This window comes from Apteryx mantelli, chromosome 2 (assembly GCF_036417845.1).
Source record: "Apteryx mantelli isolate bAptMan1 chromosome 2, bAptMan1.hap1, whole genome shotgun sequence".
Taxonomy (NCBI): domain Eukaryota; kingdom Metazoa; phylum Chordata; class Aves; order Apterygiformes; family Apterygidae; genus Apteryx; species Apteryx mantelli.
In genome coordinates, this window is record NC_089979.1 from 125045781 (window position 1) to 125067848 (window position 22068).

Consider the following 22068-nt stretch of genomic DNA (forward strand, 5'->3'; position numbering starts at 1 on the left):
GAGGGCCGTTCCCAGGGAGGGTGAAGGTCCTGGTAGCAACACGAGAGATGGGAGTGGGTCTCAGGTAGGCAATAAAGCTCGTGAAGAGGCTACACCTAATTCAGCTGAAAAACTGGATGAGTTCATACAGCAGCAGTTGAGAGATTTGTGCAATAATTCAGGGGAATGTGGCAAAAGAAACAGAGGAAGTAGGATAATTGGTGCAAGATGCGAAAACAGAAACGTGCTGAAATATTAGAGCAGACTGGAATATAGCTGTCACATGCCACGTTTTGAAAGGAGGGAATGCTGGTGAGTGTTTGGATAATATTATATGCTAATGGTAGTTTCAGTTTATAAGAAACTATATCTTAAAATCCTGGTGCTTCACCTGGCAGGGTAATTAATCTGATCTCAGATCATCTCAATCAGTCCTGCAGCAATTTAGCAGAGAGCAGGTTGGGCTGTAAGCTGCTCTACTGGTGTTAGGAGCTTGGGGGAATCCCTTAATTTCCCTGCTGTCTGACACTGTGTGTATGCAGTAAAATCGGCATACTGAAAGGCAATTCAGGAAAAAGTGGAGTGAAAGGAGAGTTATTGTTATAACAATGAAGTCTGCTGTGGATTCTGAAGGTCAGGTGCTCTGTGATATCTCCTTGATGTTGTTAGATTGAGATTTTTTTGGGGCTATGGGAAACATTTAATTTCCTTGTTACTGATGTGTGACCAAATGCTACTGCTGTTAATAAAACCAGTTATATATTGGCATGTGTATCCTGAAATTTCTGCCATAGGTATTTACTAAAACAAATCCAAGAATACTGTTGTTTGAATAATTGGTATTTTATATAAGACTGGTAATAGAAAATAAATGTTGATCAGATGATTGCACTAGAGCTTAACTAGGAGAATATTACCCAAAAACTTAAGTGAGCATAATTTTGAGTTATTAACTCTGTAGTGAAGTCAGTGATTTTCAGTGGAGAGCTCAGGTTCTTAGTCTTTAGGACTTTTAAATTCTTTTGCTGGGAAAAGCGGAACTCTGGATCCCATTACATGAGAGTTTTAGCTACTTCACAACCCCTTCTCCCCCCCATATTACCTAAAATTATCTATTTTTTTCAGTCCTTGTCAACTACAGGAAAGTATAAAGTGGTGATTGCCAAGATTCAAGCTAGGTTGTGTTTTGCAATGAAAATTAAATAGCAGAAGAATCTTAAGAAGAGAAAAAGGGATGAAGTGATATCTTTGTGCAGCAAAAATGAAAGAAATTAGCAATAATTTTAAACTGATCTAAATTTCAGCAGTTATTCTGATTTAGTTTCAGTATGTCTCTGTCTTCTGTATGACTTTTCAAAGCTGTGGTAAACATGAAAATTACTAGGTCAAATATATGAACAAACTATCTAGTCTACTCAGAGTGGAGGAGTAGTATGATGTCATCTCACAGTGTTGGAAAAACTGTTACATGAAGTTGCTAATCCAGTAGCCTTTGTTCCTATTTTATCAATAGAACTAATGAATTGGGGATTGTGCTTTATAATTGGAAAGTGTTAAATGAGGGGCCTGTATTTAAGAAAATGAGAGCTACATTGCCGAAGTGTAGACCTATTACTGCCCATGCTGTTGGTATCTGTTTTCTTTAGAATAGATTTTGAGTAAAATAAATGATACTGAGAAAAATAATCAAAGATGAGGAGCAAAATGGGGTGAAATGCAATGTGGATTTACCTTGTGATATATGGCCTCACTCTTTCATGAGGATTTCCTAAACGGATGAAATCCAGATTGAGGGTCCATAATCAGTAAAGCAGTTAAAGTAGCAATGAGATCCAGTTTGTTAAAATGGAGAAGACAGAATTAATACAGGAATCATGCTAGTAATTAGCTTGGCTGGAGTCGATGGTGGGTTCTGCTAAAAGGATTTCTGGAGGCTCCTTCCTAATGTGATTTATCCAGAATCAACTTTGCAATCAATTCTATGTTTTTGTTATATGCATTATAACTATATTAATTAAAATATAATCACATAATTAATAGTTTTGTAGTGTTCTTAGTATAAAAACAGTAGATGCTACTAAAACTTGTTGACATATTTGGGGAAAAGAAACAAAGCATCGAAAACCTTGAACTGAAGTTTGAGAAGTGAAGCGTAAGAAACTTGAAAATTTGAAGGCATCCACTTATGAACTGCTAACAAGAATTTTTGTTTGGCTTTGTTTGAAATAATGAGATATAAACCTGAATGTATTAGTGAATTACAGGATGACTAAGGGCCATCAATGTGATTCAATTAATTTGCCTTTCATAGGTGCAATGGGTGAGGTGCTTGCAATAGAATTGAAAGTATTAATGCAGTTATACAAGGCTTTCATAATATCTTGTGACTGAACTTATGAACTTATTAAACATGAATTACCTGACAGTTGAATTGAGTAGGAGGAAGCTTATGACCAGGAGGTAGGAGTGTCTGCTTTAAAAAAAAGAAGATTAAAACAAAAACTCTTAGTTTTGCTAATTGTTGGTATGGTTGTTTTTTATAAACACTTCAAAATGGGATTGAATAAACACTAGGAAAGAATTGGTTTAAAGTAGTAGACAGTGTTAGCATGAGAACATATGGGGGTCTCGGTAACCTTTGAATAAACTTATGCTTGATGCCGGAAGAAGGGTTTGACAGCCAGAAGACATCTTCCTCATACTTGTGTCTTTTCCACTATTGCTTCTAATTAGTTTCAAAATTAAATTTGATAATATAATAGGTGGGATTATATGGTGTAGTAGCTTTGGATATTGGAAGACAATATTTAATTGACTCAAAGTCTCCTGTTTTTTCTTTTTCTGCCAGTGTTAGGGAAAGTGGTTGTTGTGACAGCATCCTTGGAAAGGCAAAATGAGTACGTTATGATGAGGATGCATAATATCTGCAAATTAGCAGTGAAGATACTGGAGGACGAAACTATTAAGAGAAAGTGAAATTTATCAAGCACTTCTGTCATATAATGGACTTTTTAACACTTTTCTACTTCTTGTGAAATTAGAGGACTATTTATTGTAAAAAGCTTGAGCTTGAAAAATTTGCTGGTAGTTCCTAAGGAGATTTTGAGTTTATTTGGCTCCTCTGACTTACCCAAATATTCACTATAGATGAATTGCAGTGATGCGGTTTGTGAGCCTAGAGACAATAACTTTCCATTTCCTGGAGGCAGCAAACTGAAAGTGATACTTAGCTAACATAGTTCGGAGGACCGTCAAGTATGCTGAGACTGCAGAACTGTAAGTCCTTGTAAGTGTGGATTCTTGGGGAGTGCTGTGGGGCTGTGGACTTTGTCTGTAGAGAAGGATAAACAGTGGTCAAAGCTAGTACCTGCTGCGATGCGTGCATGCAGAACTTTTGCTCTAAAAGGGTAGCAGGTGTCTGTAATAAATGAAGATATTTCTCTGAAAAACAGACTAAGCACAATTGGAATCACTGAGAACCTGAGATTCCTGATGGAGAGATGCAAAGTAATGGATGCTTAGGAGCCTGGGAGCCTTGCCTGTTCAAGGCATCATGCACTGCATACTCTCTGGAGTTTTTGTTGTCAACTGTGGAAATTCTGTTTTTCAGTGCTATGTTGGAGTGTCTTTAAGCCTTTAAAAAGGATAAAAATGAGTACAACTTTTCTGACATACAGGTGGGCATTGCAACACAGTAGAGAAACAAACTCCTTTTAGGATTTCTTTATATCAAATATATTTGTTGAATTTAATGTTTTATTTTTATGTATACATGCATGCATACACCATTATTTGTAAGGCAAGATATACCAGTACAAAATTATAGTCTGTTCTTAACAGCTGGAGACTGGGTATGTTTTACCATTGTTAAATCAAACCCCTAAAGTCTGGGAGGTGAACAAACTAAAATAATTCAGACTCTTAGTAGCCTAGAAAAGAATGACGAAAACATTATCTTGGAATTCGTTTGCATCTGACATTCAGAAATATTTTGAAAACCATTCTGCTCTCCTTTAAAGCATAAGGTGGGGCAGAATGGGAATCTGCTTGATACTGGGAAAAATTTCATGTAATCCTGCTTTTACTAGCTCAACTCCTGGCCAAAGTATAGGATTAGGATTTCAAGCTATAGAAATCTATGCAGTGATCTGCTTGCTGTTAGAGTCTCAGCATCCTGGAATTCATTTAAACTGTGTTTTTGTGTTCCCTCTATGTAAAATGTGTTTTATATTTAACTACCTCCTGTGGCGTTAATGACTAATATTTGTAAAGCTCTATGAAGAGAAAAGCTGTATTACTGCCAAGGAAGAAATGGGAAAACATAGAACAGCTTTAGGATTTAATATATTAAATATCTTGAGAATAATATAACTTACATTAAGTGGCAATAAACAATGGAAGTGGCTTCTGGAAACCATTCTTTTCTACAGTATGTGAGGGTTGCAAACATGAAAGAAAGCTTCAGCAGTGCCCGCTATTCAAACTCATGCTTATAAGCAGTGGACGTAATTACTTTTGGTAGAACTTAGTGTTACATCCTGTGAACACAGTGTTGTTTTTTCTGAAAACATGAACATTTAATATGAACACTGTTACTCATGTTCATTTAATGTTTTTATTTCTGGAAGTAAAGATAAGAATCTTTTCAAACAGACTTTTTCATGTTGTGCGAGTCATTCTGAAAATTTTATAAAATATAATATACTTTGTCACAGACAAAATATTAGCAATTCCTTTCTCATGGTGGGATGTGTATGTTAAGTGGGATTTTAAAGTTTGCTGTCGATAGGTTGAGATGGACATCAGTTCTATTCATATTAACCTTTCTGTATATTACTTGAAATATGTTAGTGGGAAAATTTTATAAGAGTTGGAGCTCTGGGTAGATCAAAATTCTCTGAGGTGTTTCAAAGTGACAGCTCTCTGGCATTTGTAATAGTGCGTACAAGTGTAGCTTGTTTGAATTGGAGAAGCTAAACAGAATAAAACACTGGCTCATGTTTGTAGCTGGAGTCCAGCAAGCCATCTTGCAAACCCTTCTGGGACTGCCGCATTTGAGGAGTTGTAACTTGTGGAATAATCTGCTACGCGGTTTGTTTCAGAAAGCCTTTCTCTGTTACTTACAGATTGTATTTTTTTTAAAGCCTCAAATAATACTAGAGAAACTAGATTTTGATTCCTATCACTGAACAGTAAAATTAGAAATTTACAGATGTAGTCATAGTTTTCTTACAGATAAAGCCAGTTCTGCTTTGTTTAAAGCCTTCTAAGGGTTTCTCTCCAGAATTTTACTATCCCAACAGACTTCCTTGAGGAGAAAAATGTATTTGTGAGCATGCTATCTCTGGTTGTGGGGGTTTTCTTGTTTTTTTTTTGTTTTTGCTTGCTTGTTTGTTTGTTTTTGTCTCCTGACACCACAACAAAGAGCCAAGTGAAGTGTGCATTTGACCGTGACCTTGAGAGCGCTGCTGATCTTGTGCTGTTTAACAGCCAGGTTTTATTCTTGTATGAGATTATATGTTTTATTTTGCTTCTAATAGAGACTGAGCAGGTGCAGGAGGTGGAACTTCACATTTATTTTTTTCTTTCAAAGTACTTCAGAAAGCTTTTGCATTGTAGAGATAAACTGTTCTTCTGTTTGGGTTTTTTTGTTGTTGTTTGTGTTTTGGTTTTTGGGCTGTGCTTATTTATTTAGATATCTTTCTTCTATTTTTTTTAATGAGTCTTCTTCCCTATGTCTAATGTATAGCTCAGTTGGTAGTAGGTATATTGCAGCTTACCTTTTGAGTGTTCCTGCAGCTATCCAATACAGAAGTCGTTGCACTTTTCTTATATGTTACGAAGTTATAGCATATAGTTCTACAGATTGAGATCTGAAACCTTTTGAAATACCCAATGAAAGGAATATTCAGTAAGCACGGGAAACAGACGGATGTTTACTGATAAATCGTTAAAATTCTTTTAAATTAACTCTTATCTTGATTTTTTTGTAGGTTTTTTAATAGTTTTTTTTTGTCTCACTTGTCTATGGTGTGGGGTTTTTTTATATATATATATAGTTTAAAGATTAAGCTATGTTTTTTTGGAATAACTGTATTTATGTACTTTTTGATGGGAGAAAAATAAAAGCTATTTAGAATACAGCATGCTAAGATGTTTCCTTTCAGATCATGACTGACTAGCTTAACAAGATCTCTTAGGAATTGTAAAGGTCTGTTTATTCTGGGGGAGTGGGAAAAGTGCTGTTGGTTTCAAGAGTAGTACTCCTTTCCAAAAACAAAAATGCTCTTTAAAGGGGAGGAGTGGGGGTGATCTCAAAATATCAACAACTTTTTGTTTTACAAAGTATGTGTGCTCTGGCGGCTCTAAGTGGTCTTATGGCAGTGTTAAAAATAGTAAAATTTTTAAATGAGTGTACTTAATCCAGTTACTCTCTGGATTTATTTGAAAATGGTGTCAGTCTGAAGTCTTGGGTTTTCTTTCATTTTGTTGGGCATGAATACAATGGTCACTTGAATAGTAAGTAAGGAATAGCTCATTCAGCCTCTTTAATGATCTGTTATTGTGCATTAAGGTTCTGTTTTAAAGTTTGCGAAATGTATAAAATATTTGCTTTCAAGAACTAATCAAAAGAAATACCTTCCTTTTGGCACTTGTGCTTGGGAAACATAGTAATTAGTAGCTTCCTTACAACTATAAAATAACCTCTTTTACTATAGTTCAGTGCTGACTTACAAAAACTGTAGTAGGATATTCCTTTGGAGTTTCAAATACTTGGTACCAGCCACATTCTAGAATGGCACTAAGCCTTAATAGAAGGAAATTTTGGAGTTCATAAATATGATATGTACTCAAAGATTTTTATCAAAAGTAAAAGTGCAAGATGTGTTTCTTTTCTGAATAGTAGACTTTCAATGTAAAATGAGTTTCAAGATTTTCTGCAAGTTTAAGATATTTCCTAATTATTCAGCTTTGTTATACTTAGACAAAACACCCTGCAGTATTTTTTCTGAGGGTTTTCAAACTGGATACTCCTGGTGAATTTATCTTTGTGAAAATTTTACAGTCTTACCTGTCTTTTTAAACAGCTGTCATGGAGGAGTTGGTAGAAGATGACATCTGTATTTTGAACCATGAAAAAGCAGACAACACTCACAAGAGAGATGGCGAGGTTCCTGTTTCATCTTATAGTGGAGATGAGTCTGTGGCCTCACACTTTGCTCTTGTCACTGCATATGAAGATATTAAGAAACGACTAAAGGAGACAGAGAAGGAGAATTCCTTCTTAAAGAAAAGAGTGAGAATTCTGGAAGAGAAGGTAAGAAAAATTCAGTTGACCACCTTCTGGTAGCGCTACTTTTGCTCTCATATTTGGATGGCAGAGCAGATATTAATTATTTCCAAGTTAAAAAAAAAAATTCTGGTAAATTACCTTACCTACTTAAATGAAACACATTTTTTTCCTCTGGTAGTCCAGTTATCTCATACTGTTTTTTTTTGATTCTTATTGTGTGTGTGTGATCCAGTGCAGTAGTGCCATGCAAAGATACCAGTTTGACTCAGAAGGAAGTGTAGTTGCATTAGATCATTACTGCATCTCATCTGCCTCTTTAGAGTACTTATTAACTTGGGGTCATCTAGCCTAGTGTTGTTGAACAGTGAAGTGCCCAGTCCATAGGTTGCCAGAATCCATAAATTGTCTATTAAAAGAATCTCTTGGGGTTAACATACTGACATCATCAGGAAAAATTGGTTGGTAGAGAATATCTAACTAGGTATAGCTAATAGCCAGCTCAAACATGAAATACAAAGTTAAAATGCTTAACATAAAAGTGTTGGCTGACTATTTGATGCAGTAATTCTAAAACTTTAATCTAAAAATTTGCTTTTTATATGTGATTGCTCATGGCATTAGTGTAGCAAAGTTCATTACATCTAAGAATTGATCATGATGCAGTTGTTACTCCCCAAGTAAAGAAAACTATTGCTAAACGTATAAAAATCATTCAGTAGTGTCTTTGTATTGCGAAAGGTCTTGATTTTAATGGATTGTTTCTTATTAATATAAGATAGTTAGAAGTGAGAAGTGTATTAGGACGGAGTCCTAAGTATGTGCTACTGACTCTTAAAAACTTAAAACATCTAAATATATGTGTATTGTTTTTCGTCCTTAGAATGAAGAATTTGAGTCATGTTTAGCATATTTTGGAAATACTTATGCTGGAATTTCTGGTGACCAATTTGACAGAATTTACTTTGCCCAAAACTTGCTGAGCTCTTCCTGTGTATAAGGTCATGTGAGGATGCTGGGGATAGAAAAAGTTTATAAATCAGTTCACAAATATTTGTGTTAGATATGCTTGAATGCCTTTAACCTCCTCTGTATTTTTAAAGCAAGTGTGCAGGATAAACAGAATGAACAATAACTCTTTATATAGACAGATGTAATTTGAACTTTTACAGACTTGCTGTTTTATTAAAAATACAGAATGTGTTATTATTCTGCTGCCCTCTTTCATGACAGTCTAGTAGGTAGTGCTTATTCCCCCTTGTCCCTCTTACCTCAGCAGCTGCCCCTTCAATGAGATAGCAGTGGATTTGGAAGTCAATAGTTTTTTGTTAATTTAAAAAAAAAAAGAAAGAAAATTGCTTTGGCTTTTCTCATATAAATACACTGAAAAAAAATCAATGTTTTATTAGCAATCTTTGTTTCATTAATAAAAATTATATTCAGTTTGCTCTGAATTTCCTGTATGTCATGTCTTTATATGCTAAAAACTCTTTTTTCCAAAAAGCAGTTTGTACATCTTGAAAAACTTGGCAAAAATATGATTAAGGAGTTGTCAGCGTGAGTAGTCTTGGTCTGTGGATGGTTTTTAAATACTCCTAGCAAGCCCTAAGTATGGTTAGAGATCTGCAGAATTTACAGACAGCTTTCATTGCACTTATGTAAAGTTTTGGTCCATATGAAATGTATTTGAATTTATTTTCCAAAAAACATAAAAACTATTAGTTCAATGTTGCAGGCTGTAAAATATTAACTAGCTGCACTTACTGAATTTCGCTATTCTGAATATAACACAGGAAAGTTCTTATTTCTTTTGTTTGTTAAACTTTTAGCTCATTGGCTCCCGACTGGAAGAGGAGTGCAGTTCTGTTGGACGTGAACAAGTAAATAAGGCTTACCAAGCCTATCGAGAGGCCTGCATTGAGAGAGATGGTCTGAAAAACAAACTGGATAAAATGGTATGACTGTTTAATGACTTAAATGCATGTTATGGAAGTACAGCATAGTTAGTAAATATTTACCGAAGAATATATTTTACTGGCTGAAGATCAGTGGTATTTGTTTTATTGCTCATTTTGTTTTTTAAAGTACATGGTGATATTTTATATAAGAATAACAATAGTTTCATGTGTCTCAATTTTATTACTGGGCTCGGCTAATACTAGAAGGGCACCTCAAAACAATGAAAGAATTAATATTTTTTCTTTCTTTTTTTTAAAAAAAAGTTGAATTGGCAGATATGATAGAAAAAATCTTCACAAGTTTTTTTTCTGAAAATAGATGAAAGAAACTTCAGAATCCTTGAAAAACTTGAATGAGCAGTTGCAGTCTAAAGAGGTAGAACTCTTACAACTGAGAACTGAAGTGGAAACTCAACAAGGTACATATCTGGTTATTCCATCTTAATATATGTTGACTACTTTTAGTGGTTATGCTGTGAACTCAGCACATCAGGAGGTTTAAGCCTGTGTATAGAGAGAGAGCTATACACTGTAATGAGGAACTTCAAGCTTGCATATGTTTGTTCTGGCATATGGTGGCATGCATGTTAGATTGTTGTAGGCAAGAAACTCCACGGTAAAGATCTGAGGCTGTTGTGATTTTCCACTGCAGGTTATTCTAGTAATTTGAAAGGTGCACAACCTTACAGTTCAATAGGCTAGTCACGTACATCTAGAAATACTGTTCAGTAAACTTATGTTTTTGCAATAGCAGAATGTACACATCTAGGTACATCTCTAAATAAGAGAAAGTGCTAACAAAACCATTAATACTATATAGTGCTTTAATGTAGGTCTATTGCTTGTCTCTTAGATCAACATAATGCACTGGCTAGTCTGCAGGCTGGACCTGAATCTATCTTGACCCCACCACCATTTTCCCAGAGCAGGGCAGGGAGAATACTTGCTCAAATATAAAATACTACCCTGTCATTGCCACTTCCTCTGGTACCTGCAGATAATCTGGTATAGTGCTGTGTCTCATTGTTGGGATATGACAGGTACAAGAAGATACAGCAGTAGCTGTGGTGGACAACAACTCTTTAAAGGCTGGAGGTTGAGAAGGGGGGGAGAGATGCTGGTGGTAGTGCCTCTGCTGGAAGGAGGAAGGAAGAACAAACACAGTGTGTGTTGGCAATTCCGAAATCCAACTCCTGTTAGTGAATTTGTTTGAGCACTGTGTAGATGTAAAATAAAACATTATAAAAAGTCTTTATTAATGCACTATTATATAAAAAAAGAGAAGGAGAATATGCCATCTGCATGTGTAAAGTTAGAGATGTGAAAATATATATCCTGGACTTCAGATTCTGTACAAATGCTATCACTTGAAAGATGCTTGTAAGTTTTGCTATGCTTGAATTGCATTACTTTCCATGAGGACCTCAAGCGTGTAATGTGCTACTTCCACTGCACAATTTTTTTTGAACCTACAATAACAGACCACACTTAGCAGCAGTACCATTGTTGAGGACATCATGGTGTAAGGATGTAAGTGCTGAGTTGATAGAGAGCTCTGAAAATGTGGTGATTTCAAGTGTTATTTAGTAATCAGTTTTAATCTAAGTGGGCTTTGAACCATGGCTCTGATTACTTAAGAAAAATCTGTGTAGCTTAGGCTTGTGTAAATTATTAAATCTTGCAGAGTGTGTACTATGGACTTGAAAACTTGGGGGATTTCTTCTTATTATGTTCTTTTTTCTCCTCGACTGCTGACTTGATGTTAGGATCATCTTATGTTGCTTCTTAGTATAGCGTGCATGTGAATTTTTTTCTGTCTAATACAAAGGCATATGTAACCTCAAGACTTTACCCTTTTGTTTTGATAGTATTTTTTGCTGTTCTGTTTGGAACTACTTGCTTTCCAAAATTGGAAAAAATTTAGGGTAAATCAGGTAACACTATAAATCTGGAGGGAAAAGGCTTATGTTTTCAAAGTGTAAGAAGTAAGAAAGTTAGTAGCTATATGGAGTGTTCACCAGCAATTGAATTTTGTATTTCTCAGTGACTTTTTATGTTAATGCTTTTTTTTTTCTTTATAAAATTTCCACAACATTCCTGGAAAGTAGGGCTCTGTGCTTTGAACTCAGAAAATAACTTTTTTTTTTTTGCCAACATCTTCACCAGTGTTACTATTTTTTTTGCTGTTACAGACTGATAGCAGTTTCTTCAGGATGAGGATTTGTAGGGCATAAGCTGATTAATGGAAACTGTTTAGGAAAGGAGAGGTGAAACCTTATGTATTGAGTCACATTCCTTGAACTGAGACTGAACTCTGATTGTCTTGCTTGTCTTCTTACAGTGATGAAAAATCTGAATAGTACTCAGTCTAGCTGGGAAATAGAGAAGCTGAACAGTGACCTGAAAGTGCACAGTCTGGAGCAGGATCTAGAAAAGCTCAAGAAAGAGTGCAACAATCTCAGAAAGGAGCTGCAAAAATCCAAGCAGAAGGTATCTTTATTTTTAAGGAAATTTTATTAATAGACTTGACTGTGTTATAATAATATCTTAAATCCCTTCTTCGGGCAAAATAGAAGGTAAACAAGTATGTAACTGAGTGAAAAATGACCATCTTAGTAAAATTAAGCTTAGCTTCTTGGAAATAGCGTGCTTACACAGGTGAGATTTCCCAGCAGTTGCCATTATAAGCAACAGAAAATGAAGCTTTACAATTTCTTTTAAGTAGCCATTCAGACTGAAGTGTTCTGTGCTGGTATTTGTCTTGGGTTGAGCTTCTTAAGGGAATGATAAAATGCTTTTCGTAAAGACCTCATGAACTTTGTGTTTAAGGAGCTCTAGCACTTTTCTTTGGGGTAGTGGCACGAAGCTTGTCAGGGAAGTGATTTTTTGTAATGAGATGCATTCTTTAACCAGGGGGGAGGGGATCCCTGCAAATTTGGTCAAGTTCAAGCATGGTCAGTGTAGTGCTTTTTTTTTCTTTCTTTCTTTCTTTCTTTCTTTTTTCCTTTCTTTTCCCTTAGCATATGAAAAAATTTAAGATTCTATCTGCATGAGTATCTCTCATCTTGTTGAATAGTTTTTAGGTATGGTAAATCTGCAAGGCTAATTGAGCCTATTCCTTCTCACAGTTATAGGGGGGGCAGAGCTGGCATTTTGTAAACTGATTATACTGGACCTGGATAGAGATGAGAACCAGAGAACTGATCGTTGGGATCTTACCTTGAGATATCCACAGGAAATAGCTGAAACAGCAGAAAGATATAGTAGGATTTGAATGTCTGAAACTAGCACTGACAGTGGCAGTGGGAGAAGGAGAATTGGGAGTAGAGAAAACATGAAAATGTAAAGAACTAGAAGAGGATGGAACTAGTTGTACAAGTAGGTTATAAGGACGTTGAAGGAACCAGTAAAAATGTCCACTTGGTCTCTGTCTTATCCCTGACTCCTCATGCAGAGATTGAGTGAAAGAGATCTGTGAAGCCTGAAATTAGATGAGGAATTCAGGATGAGAAGGCAGGAATTGTGGGGTGGAACTGATAAGTGGGATAATAATACATAAAAGGAGATCCAAGATGAATCAGTCAAGTATATTTTAAGGGTAAAGACGGTGTCCACTTTTTTTGCCTCTGTTCAGTCCCACAGGTCTTGGGATAGGACAGTAAAAAGGAGCTATAGTGGTGTTGGGGTAGGGAGAAAGGCTTGTGGAAGATGATTTGCTTGGAGAAAATGCAGCATAAAAAATATGGTCACTACAGAACACTTCCCATTTAGGACCTGGAATGAAACTCATTTCCAAAGTCTTGCCATACGTCTTTTGGTGCCCTTCCCTGGTGCTTCTGGGGCAGCTGTCTGTTTTGAGAAACTTACAGTATATGGTAGATGTGGTTAGCATCTCAAAAAGGAATGTCAAGGTAGTTTAACAGTAATAAAATGCATTAAAGTAAGCTATAAAAACATTGTGTCTAGTGCATGCCTACTGCCTTACACCTTAGCTTTGGTAGAAGGTACGATGGCAGTCTCTAGGACTCTGCAGTCATGTTGAAGTTGCACAGTATGTCTGAAAGTTGTAAATGTGATTGTTTCAGGAAGGCAGGTTAATTTATTGTTACTGATGGTCTAAGTTCCTTATGGCTGTTAATCATTCTGATTATCAGATTTTTGATTCCTGTAGTATTTCTGAATGAGTCAATATTTAAGGTATGTAGGACTCTCAAATAGAATCCTTGCATGGCCATCACCCTTCCTACAAACAGGATTTGGTTTAATTTGGGAATGTTTGTTTGACTCTTTCTTATGGACACATTTAAATTACTGCAGAAATGTACTTTTGAAGCAAATCTCCTAATCATTGCTGCCTACTGTGCCTTGCATTATGGAGCAGTCTGGAGTATGGGAACTGGATTCCTTGTGGATGAAACTGTCAGGATGCACCCCAACCTATACTGGGCACCCAGAGACCAGACTAGAGCTAGCCTGAAGTGACGTCCTTCCCGTAGGTGCTCTCAAAGCATACGTAGTTGGAGCGTTGGGTCCTCAGTACTGAGTGTGGTTCCACAGATCTGCCGCTCTCATGCTCCACTCCTAGTTTACGTGGACACGCTTAACTGCATCAAATGTCTTGTCTTGGGTTTAGTCTGTGTTTTTTCCACTAGGTGGGGATAAAGCCTGTTACATGGACATGGGAGGTGTTTTATTAATTTTTGTTACTGTTGACTCTCTTCACTTGCGTCTGGGGTTCTTAATGATATTTTCAGTAACTTGTAAATTTTGAAGACATACTGTAACTGGTGTGCAGTGTTGGTGTTTCCAGGTAATTTTATAGAATAGGGTAAAAGCCACATAAATAATTAAGGATTGCAGATTGTGTTGCAAGAGTGAATGCTACAAGAAAGAAGAGACTTAAATAATGTTCATAAAGAATACTAGACATGACAATGTTTAAATAATGTTTATAATAGTAGCCTTTGTAAAGAGGGAATTCAAGGAAGAGCTTTTTTTTAATATATCATTTCTCTTTTGATCCTGATAACTGGTCAATGTAAGAAATAAAAATGAACAAGTTTTCAAATGTGGGGTAATGTAGTGCAGCTGGAAGTTTTTTGATCTATGAAATTGATTCTTTGACAAATGGTGGGAAAATCTTCAAAAGGTAGGGGGAGTTGTCAGGTGAAACACACAGAAATATGATGAATGGGCAATGACAGGTCAGCATTGTTTCAAACCCAGATGCTATTTTCCTTTTTATTGTTTTTAATTAAATTAATGTTTTCAGGAGCTCTCTATTTTAGATACTCTTATTCAGGTTTTGCACTGTAGCTGAATATAATCTGTGCGCTGTACCAGCAAGTTACTTGAAATTAAAATAGGCCATCATGAAACCACAGTAACAGTTAGATTCAGGTAACAGGTTTGGCTAGAGATAAAGGTGTAGTAGGAAGGGAACAGGAAGAAAATGGATATGAATGAAAACTTAAAATAGAAGCATCACAAAGATAGTGATCGCTGAAGTAAGCACAGCGTCTGATTTGTTAACAGTCCTGTTGACTTCAGTGAGACTGCTTGTACGTATCACTTCAAGCATCTTGTAGACTTAAGGGAGAACTTATGTTCTAACATAAAAATAACTCGTGGAATTAAATCTATACTGAAACAGTTTGTTGTAACTTAAAAGTTCTTTATATCCTGGGACAGGGAATGAACAAGAGAAAGACTGATTACTACTTTTTTTTTTTTTCTTTCTTTTTTAAAACATGTGCCAAACTCTTTGGGAGTTAACAGCCTTCCTCAATTTGTGCTTTTCAAAGAAGCACAAATTCCAGGGGCTCAGCTGCCAAGAATACAGAATCATGGCTGGTTTGAAGCTTGTTGGCTAGACTTGTAGAATCTGCATGCTGGAAGATTACCCATGCTATTTTTTTTACAGGAAAGCATGGCTCAGGCATGAACTCATTAAGTAGGTAAAGTTAAGCATTTTTAAGTGGAAATTCTTAGTAGAAGTCTTTCTGCCCATTTTGAAAACTGCTGCAGCTTAAAAAAATGAAGACTACTGTACTTCTGAATTTTAATATAAACTACAAGATAACCTGTTGTTTCACTGCAGTATTTTCAGTTAATAGATCTGTACTCATCTGCTCATTTCCTGTCCCTCCTCCCTTCCCCTCACTGTTATGCAGGACCAGGCTCAAGAAGAAAATCCACTAAATGGAGACCTTCTTCAAAGCCAAAACGTTCAGAGGTATGAAAATCGAGTGGCTTTTGTGTTTTATTATTAGTTTATTGAGAAATGTTTGTTTGAACTAGTAGATTTTCTTGCAGCATGTACAAACAAGTCTTTCAATCTACATAAATTTCAAGCCCAAGTATACTCCATTTATCAAAAGCATTGTCATTTTCTTTTCTTTTCTATGTTTATAGACCAGGATGATAGTGAGAAGAAGAAAACATTTACATCTTCAGATTGATGTACAGAAAATGAGACTTAAATTATCTTGGATTTAAAAATTGGCTTTTTAATAATCAGTTGACTTGAGGAGGTGGTAGTTTAACTTCTGAGTCTGCTCTTGGCCATAGGAATTTCACAGTTCTGCACATGTGGAGGTTTTTGTGTTTCTGTAGGTGGTAGCTTCAAAACTCTTGTTTAGTGTTGGAACATGTATTTTACTTAGTGCAATGGAATAAAATTTCTACCAGAAGACATTTTATTCCTTTAAAATTTCTTTAGTATTGAGGAGCCATTGTGTGATCTCACCCTTTAAAGGACTAGATCTGCCTCTGCTGGTGTCTGGTTTCTTATGAATCTTAGGACTAATGTAATGAAGTAAGCGATTAGGAGGGCAATGATCCATCAAGACAGGTTCAGGTTGGCATTGGTTGGGAAAGAATATAAAAGAAAACTCCTAAAGCCATGATTATGCTCAGGTGAGAAAAGGAATGGAATACATAACAGCTACTTTTTCTAAAGATGGTTTCAGTTATATTGTGATTATTTCACAATGTATGATTTAGTATTATCTTTATCAGCACTTTCATCAATGACCATACTCATCTCTCTTCAGAAGCCCATGATTGCTAAGAATGAATCTGGGTGAAGATATCTTGCTGTACACCTTTGCCCATGATTTTATACCCAGAATCTTCAAATTTTGGGGTAACAATAAAAATGAGAAGAGCAGAGGAGCTTTCAGCTGTCAAACAGATATAGGGCATTATAGGTGACGTTCTACAGTAGCTTTTAAGTGTTTCCCCAGAATGCCTAAGTGCATGAAGCTCAGGTATAAGATACTTATGGAGTATGTTCTGCAAAAATCTGTGGGCTGTAATATTTTTGCATTGACTGAATCTTAAAATGCCTGCTGTAACTAGCTCTTTAGGGTGTATTGTGGTGATTCAGCTTGCAGATGATATAATAAATACTAAGATAGCATGACTTACTCTAATTGCTGTATATTGCCCTTCTCTGCTTATATCTAAGCAAACAGTAGAAGTGAAAGAGAAACATTCAGCTTCTATTGATTATAAAAAGAGGCTGGCAATTCTGGAGCTGTTTTGGAACTCTAGAGTTTTCCCTCATTAGTGCACAAGTCTTCAAAGTTGTACTCTACTCCTTTTTTAAGTAATCAGTAACACTTAGCTATCCCCATCACTGGGAGGATCACTGGAGTGTGCAGCGGACATACCTATCCTTTCACTGTGCTGGGCTGTGTTCCTTGCTTCAAGTAAACAGGAAGTAAGAAAGATTTAAATCCTGTCTTCTGTCTGCTAAAAGAAATAGCAGTTTCCCTGAAAAATGCTAACATATCATAAAGTATTTGTTCTCATTTTGTAGCCATTCAAATAATACAGGCTGAATAACTGTGCTTATGGTATGGTCCCCTGTATTATCCTGTCTCATATGTGTGTAGTATTATTTTTAAAAAAGAAGAAGGAAATTTATCCGGTAGTTATTTATCTGTGCAAAATAAAAACATTTCATGAATGTATTAAAATTTCCAAATGTTTTATCTTGCAGAAATAAATTACTATTTGCATCTCTTATACCCAGTTACGCTTATTTGTGTACTTATATGATTTTCCACAAGAGGGAAGAGTAGTCCTTCATAATGAGAGATTGTTTAGAGTAATATCTTGTGGCTTACTTGTTAGTCAAGAGATGGGAAAGGAAATCAATCACTGAAAGAAAACACTACAGATATTTCTTTAATATGGTTTCTGGTATAATGATAACATTGTACACACTATGCCCCAATTACGCTTTTCACTTTTCATCTTGACTGGATAGCTAGCTAGCACTTCTTGTGGTTTCTCCTGGAGCTTCATAGTCAGTCTTACACACCTGAACAAAAGGTGTTATCTCAAGGTAAAACAGTTATTTCTTTGATCTTCCAGTACAAATTTATTCCAAAAAGTGACTTTCAGGTTGTGGCCATCTGAATTAGCATATGTACAGTGTAGTTTATGTTGTGATATAATATAAATAATGAATGTGTAATGCATACTGAGTAATAGGCCCATACAAAAATCTGTGCAAAAACACTTGAAAAAGCTCCTATGCAAAACATTTGCCGTAGTAATCAATTCTGCTGCTTATGAGGGAAGGAGGCATTTGCAGTTAGTTACCTGTTTGGAAAATAATTACTTCACGTTTGTCAGTAGCCTGCAAATCTGACTTCAGATTCTTGGTTTGCAAGTCTACTTTGCTGCAGATTTACTTGTGATCATTCTAAAATCTCCTTGTGTAATATACAATATGTGTGTGTGTGTGTATATATATATATTTTGATGTATATTCAGATTATGCGTTTCAGGAAGGGAACTATTTTAGCAAAATAAAATATTGTAAATTTGTTTCACAGATACTTGCAATTAATACGTTCTCCTTGTGTTCCTATTGCAGTAATTGTAATAGTTAAAAAATGTGATCAGATTGATTAAATGTATTTTTATATTAAAAGAAAAACAGGAAGAAAAAATAATGAAGAATATTTGTAGATAAAAATGTCTTACTTTGCCATGCAGAGTGTACACTGTGAAGAATACATAAGCACATAAGGAAAGATAAGTGATTAGGTGATGATATGTTTCATGTTTGTTAGAAGACAGTATAGGGTATACTTCCAAGCATGTGGAAATCCTTGTTTTTCAGTTGTAACTCCCTTGAAAATTAGTGACTTTGCAATGGATCATATGCCAGTATCTACAAAAAAAAGTTAGAATACTTTGTAGGTGATTTAAGTGAAATTCTGATACCTACATCCATTTGCAAGATTGTCTTTCAAGGAATTAAACTCCCATTATAAAATTCACCCAAGCACTTTCCTTTCGGTTTGTGACAAACACTGAGCTGATCTTACATTTACCACTTCAATATATGATGTTTGAATGTTGGACAGTTCTGTTTTGATATAACTAAAGTTTGTTTGATCTTAGTTTTGAGATTGAAAAAACGTGAATAAAATAAGTTGACGTGATGACACTTAATGAGACGACATTTTTGAAATTATTTAAAAGTTCAAGGAGTCAAGTGAATTCTGCAGTAAGAAGCTGCAGGTTTAGCTAAACTTCTTAATTTATCAGTGCTGAGATTGTTAGATTTTCATCTGTCAGAATTTCCACTACCTAATACATTACCTAGTAAACTGTCAGGTTCCTGTGGGTTCTTCAGTAAACTTTTTTGAATCTGAATTTCTGTGTTCTGAGGAAATATTCTGTGCACAGAAGAAAGGATATTGTTTAACTTCTTTGTTTTAAGGGAACTTCTTTTAGCACTGGCTAACTTACAGAAGCGGGTAATTGCCTCAATGCTGTGTCTCACTACTTTCGAACACATTCACTTCAGTGACAGAGATTTAATGAGGGAATGATCCTAAACTGCTATTTTAGATAGGTAGAAATCTATATAAATGCGTATTTGAAAATACGGTTGTTCTGTAACTTAATTGCTCTTAGTCGTCTCACAGATAGCTTGAGGTACTGAACGTGTTATCGGATAAACATATTTTTGGTGAATATAGAGAGGAGGAAATGAATCTTCTGAAAAGTCTCATCCATGATACTTGTTTTTCATAAATGTGATTTGGTAGGATGTTAAGTATAAAAACTTCTTATTTCATGTTTATGTTGAAGTAACTGGACCCTTATTTCTTTAAAGAGAAATAAGTTAATTATTAATCAACATAAATGTGGTGTTCAGTGAAACTTTGCTTAAGATTTTTACCAAGAAATGTCTGAATGTGCTGACTTTTCTGGTTTTGTTCTTGGTTATCTTACCAGCTAATAACCTGAAACTCCAATGCTGGAGTTGGATCAGTGCTGCCATTGCTAAATATATTTCTCATGTTATGCTATCTTATCATAAAATGAATGGTGTCTCTAATCTTTATACTGTCTAATAAGGCAGTATATTAACATGAATTAGATTACTTGAATATGAAATAGTATGTTGAATTAGTTTAACTTGGTCTCTCTGTATGTGTGTTCAGTTTGGATCTCAGGTATCTAGTCTAAATTCATTGTAGCAAAGTGGTGTAAAGAGTCAATGCTGATTTTGATTGAATATTTAAGACTGATCGATTAACATGACTAGGATTACAACATGACAGTGTGTGGTCATTTATCAGAAGCAATTCACAGTTAATACTCCACCTTATTTACAGTCTAGTATCCATTTAATGTATTTAAAAAAAACAGTATTCCTTTGAGACTACTAATTTTACTGGAAGATGGTTACTTTCAAATAATGAAATTGGAGAATATACTTAATATGTTTTTCCATTTGGAGAACTTGAAATTATTAGTATTATCTAGTATGTTAATATGTACTATACATTGTAACATGTAAGAGTCCAATATGATATACAAATGTCCTTCAATTTAAGGTAATTATCAGTATTGCTGAATTCATTTTGAATTATGTTACCCTAATAAAAATTGACAGTACATCTCAAGTAAAAACAACTAATTAACAGTTAATACTCAGTTAGCCTTGGAACTGTTACTAGGCATGAGGATGCTTTAGAGATGGCAAATATTTAACTTTAAAAAATTTCTGTTTTGAAAGTGTGCAACAAGCATATTGGGAACTGAAGAGAGAAATGTCTAATTTGCACCTAGTGACTGAAATGCAAGCTGAGGTTCTACGAAAGCTGAAAACAAATCCAACAGCGACCAAGAAAGGCAAGTCAGTGTTTGCAGGAACAGACCTTACAAATACAAACAGTTGATTTAAGCTGTGCCATTTTAAAAAGAAACTAGCTATCATATCTTATCAGAATCTCATCAATTGAAGTTGATAAGCCAGACTATATTATGGTTCCAGCCTACCCATTTTCTGCTTTTGCTTCTGTCTCATACTGGTCAACTTCACACATAAAGGTGTTGCTGATGTGTTTTTTCTTCAGTACTGTATTCTGTTCCCCTTGTGGCTTTTTTCTCAGTCAAGTGTTGCTTATGTGCACAAGGCTGAGGTGTTAAGTTTACTCGTATTTGACCTTTTACCACAACTACTTCGTATTAAAAAAACAAAAACCAACATATTTTCTCAGAGTCTTATTTTCCCAGTATAGGATATATAAGGTATTCATTTGGCAGCCTTTTAAAACTAGACCTTAACAGACTGAAATTGCCTTACAATTGTATATTTCTCTATGATAGCATTCAGAAAACTTGTATTTTCTAGTAAAATGCTATGCAGGATGATGTTTTCTGAATGTCAGACTACTGATGCTGCAAAACTCGCTTAATTCTGCTGCCACTTTGCAAATAATTAAGGGAAAAATGATAATTTCCACATAGTGCAAGTGTGGTACATAATTTCAGTGAGTAGTTCATCAGATAGTTCTTCTGTTTCGTATATATGTTTCTCTCAAGCCAAATGCTTTACAAGAGATGGTTCTTAAATACTGAACTGACAGACTATCAATATTGTGGGGCCAATGTTATCTCCTTCGTTTTCTGCTCATTTGAATTGTGGTATTTATTGTGTTCAGAATATGAGAGATGCTGGTTCAAGACCCTGAATTTGGTTACAGTGTGTATGGTGATGGTCTCTGTCCTTATCCAGTACACGATGAAGATAACTTTGTCTCTAAATAGCTTTGGTTGGCTCAGTGAGCTAATGATAGGATTTGCCTCCAGGTCAATGACGGACTTTGTCTGTGGCCAGCAGTGATTAATGATCACTGTCTGGTATTTGGCTGATAAACCATCAACACATCTTGTAGACTTGGTCATGTTGTTACCAGGTGAGTCAGTGTTCCTACAATTATGATATAAGACACATTTGTCAAATAATTTCTGCAGAGAAACTGGGAACTGAATGAGTTTTTAATCCTTAAGTCTGCCAAGGTTTGTGATAATGTAGGATCTTTCTGTCTGTATTTCCGTATATATTTTTAATTTGGAATTGTGTCTTTCTATTACATGAGTACTGATTATTCCCTTCTTTTACCTGGTGAATAGTCTAATTTTTTGCATTTGCTAATGCACTTGTACATCCATAGCTATTAAAGGCAATATTGATTGATGGGAAAACAAAGGTTATTTTGTTTGGGGTTTTTTTGTTTGCTTTTTTTGCTTTTGCTCTGTAGGCTTTTTTCTATGATTTTTTTTTCAAAAGTACATAAGTTTGTGGATTTAAGATGTGAATTAAAACTGTTCTTTGTTTACCTTGTTTATCAATGTCATTTAAAGAATGCAATGCAGATGTTTCTGTAATGATAATGTATAGAAGAATCTTGACTTTTGCAAAATATGGGATAGAATTGACTTTAAAATTTCCACTTCCTGTACCTGTCATATTGGCTATTTGAGGTTTTATCTTTACCATATAGAAACTAGATCCTG

At 35.3% G+C, this 22068-nt stretch overlaps 1 protein-coding gene across 3 annotated transcripts in view; it reads left to right on the forward strand.

Moving 5' to 3' along the window:
* Nucleotides 1-22068, forward strand: part of AZI2 (5-azacytidine induced 2) — a 37554-nt gene that overhangs the window by 455 nt on the left and 15031 nt on the right. For all 3 annotated transcript variants that reach the window (XR_010883474.1, XM_067291485.1, XM_067291484.1), the window contains exons 2-7: nucleotides 7068-7297; nucleotides 9100-9225; nucleotides 9548-9647; nucleotides 11570-11718; nucleotides 15402-15463; nucleotides 20285-20400. Coding sequence is in view for 2 of the 3 variants with exons in the window: in XM_067291485.1 (XP_067147586.1) it covers nucleotides 7073-7297; nucleotides 9100-9225; nucleotides 9548-9647; nucleotides 11570-11718; nucleotides 15402-15463; nucleotides 20285-20400 (778 nt within the window). In the remaining variant the exon portion in view is untranslated. The remainder of the gene's footprint in view (nucleotides 1-7067; nucleotides 7298-9099; nucleotides 9226-9547; nucleotides 9648-11569; nucleotides 11719-15401; nucleotides 15464-20284; nucleotides 20401-22068) is intronic.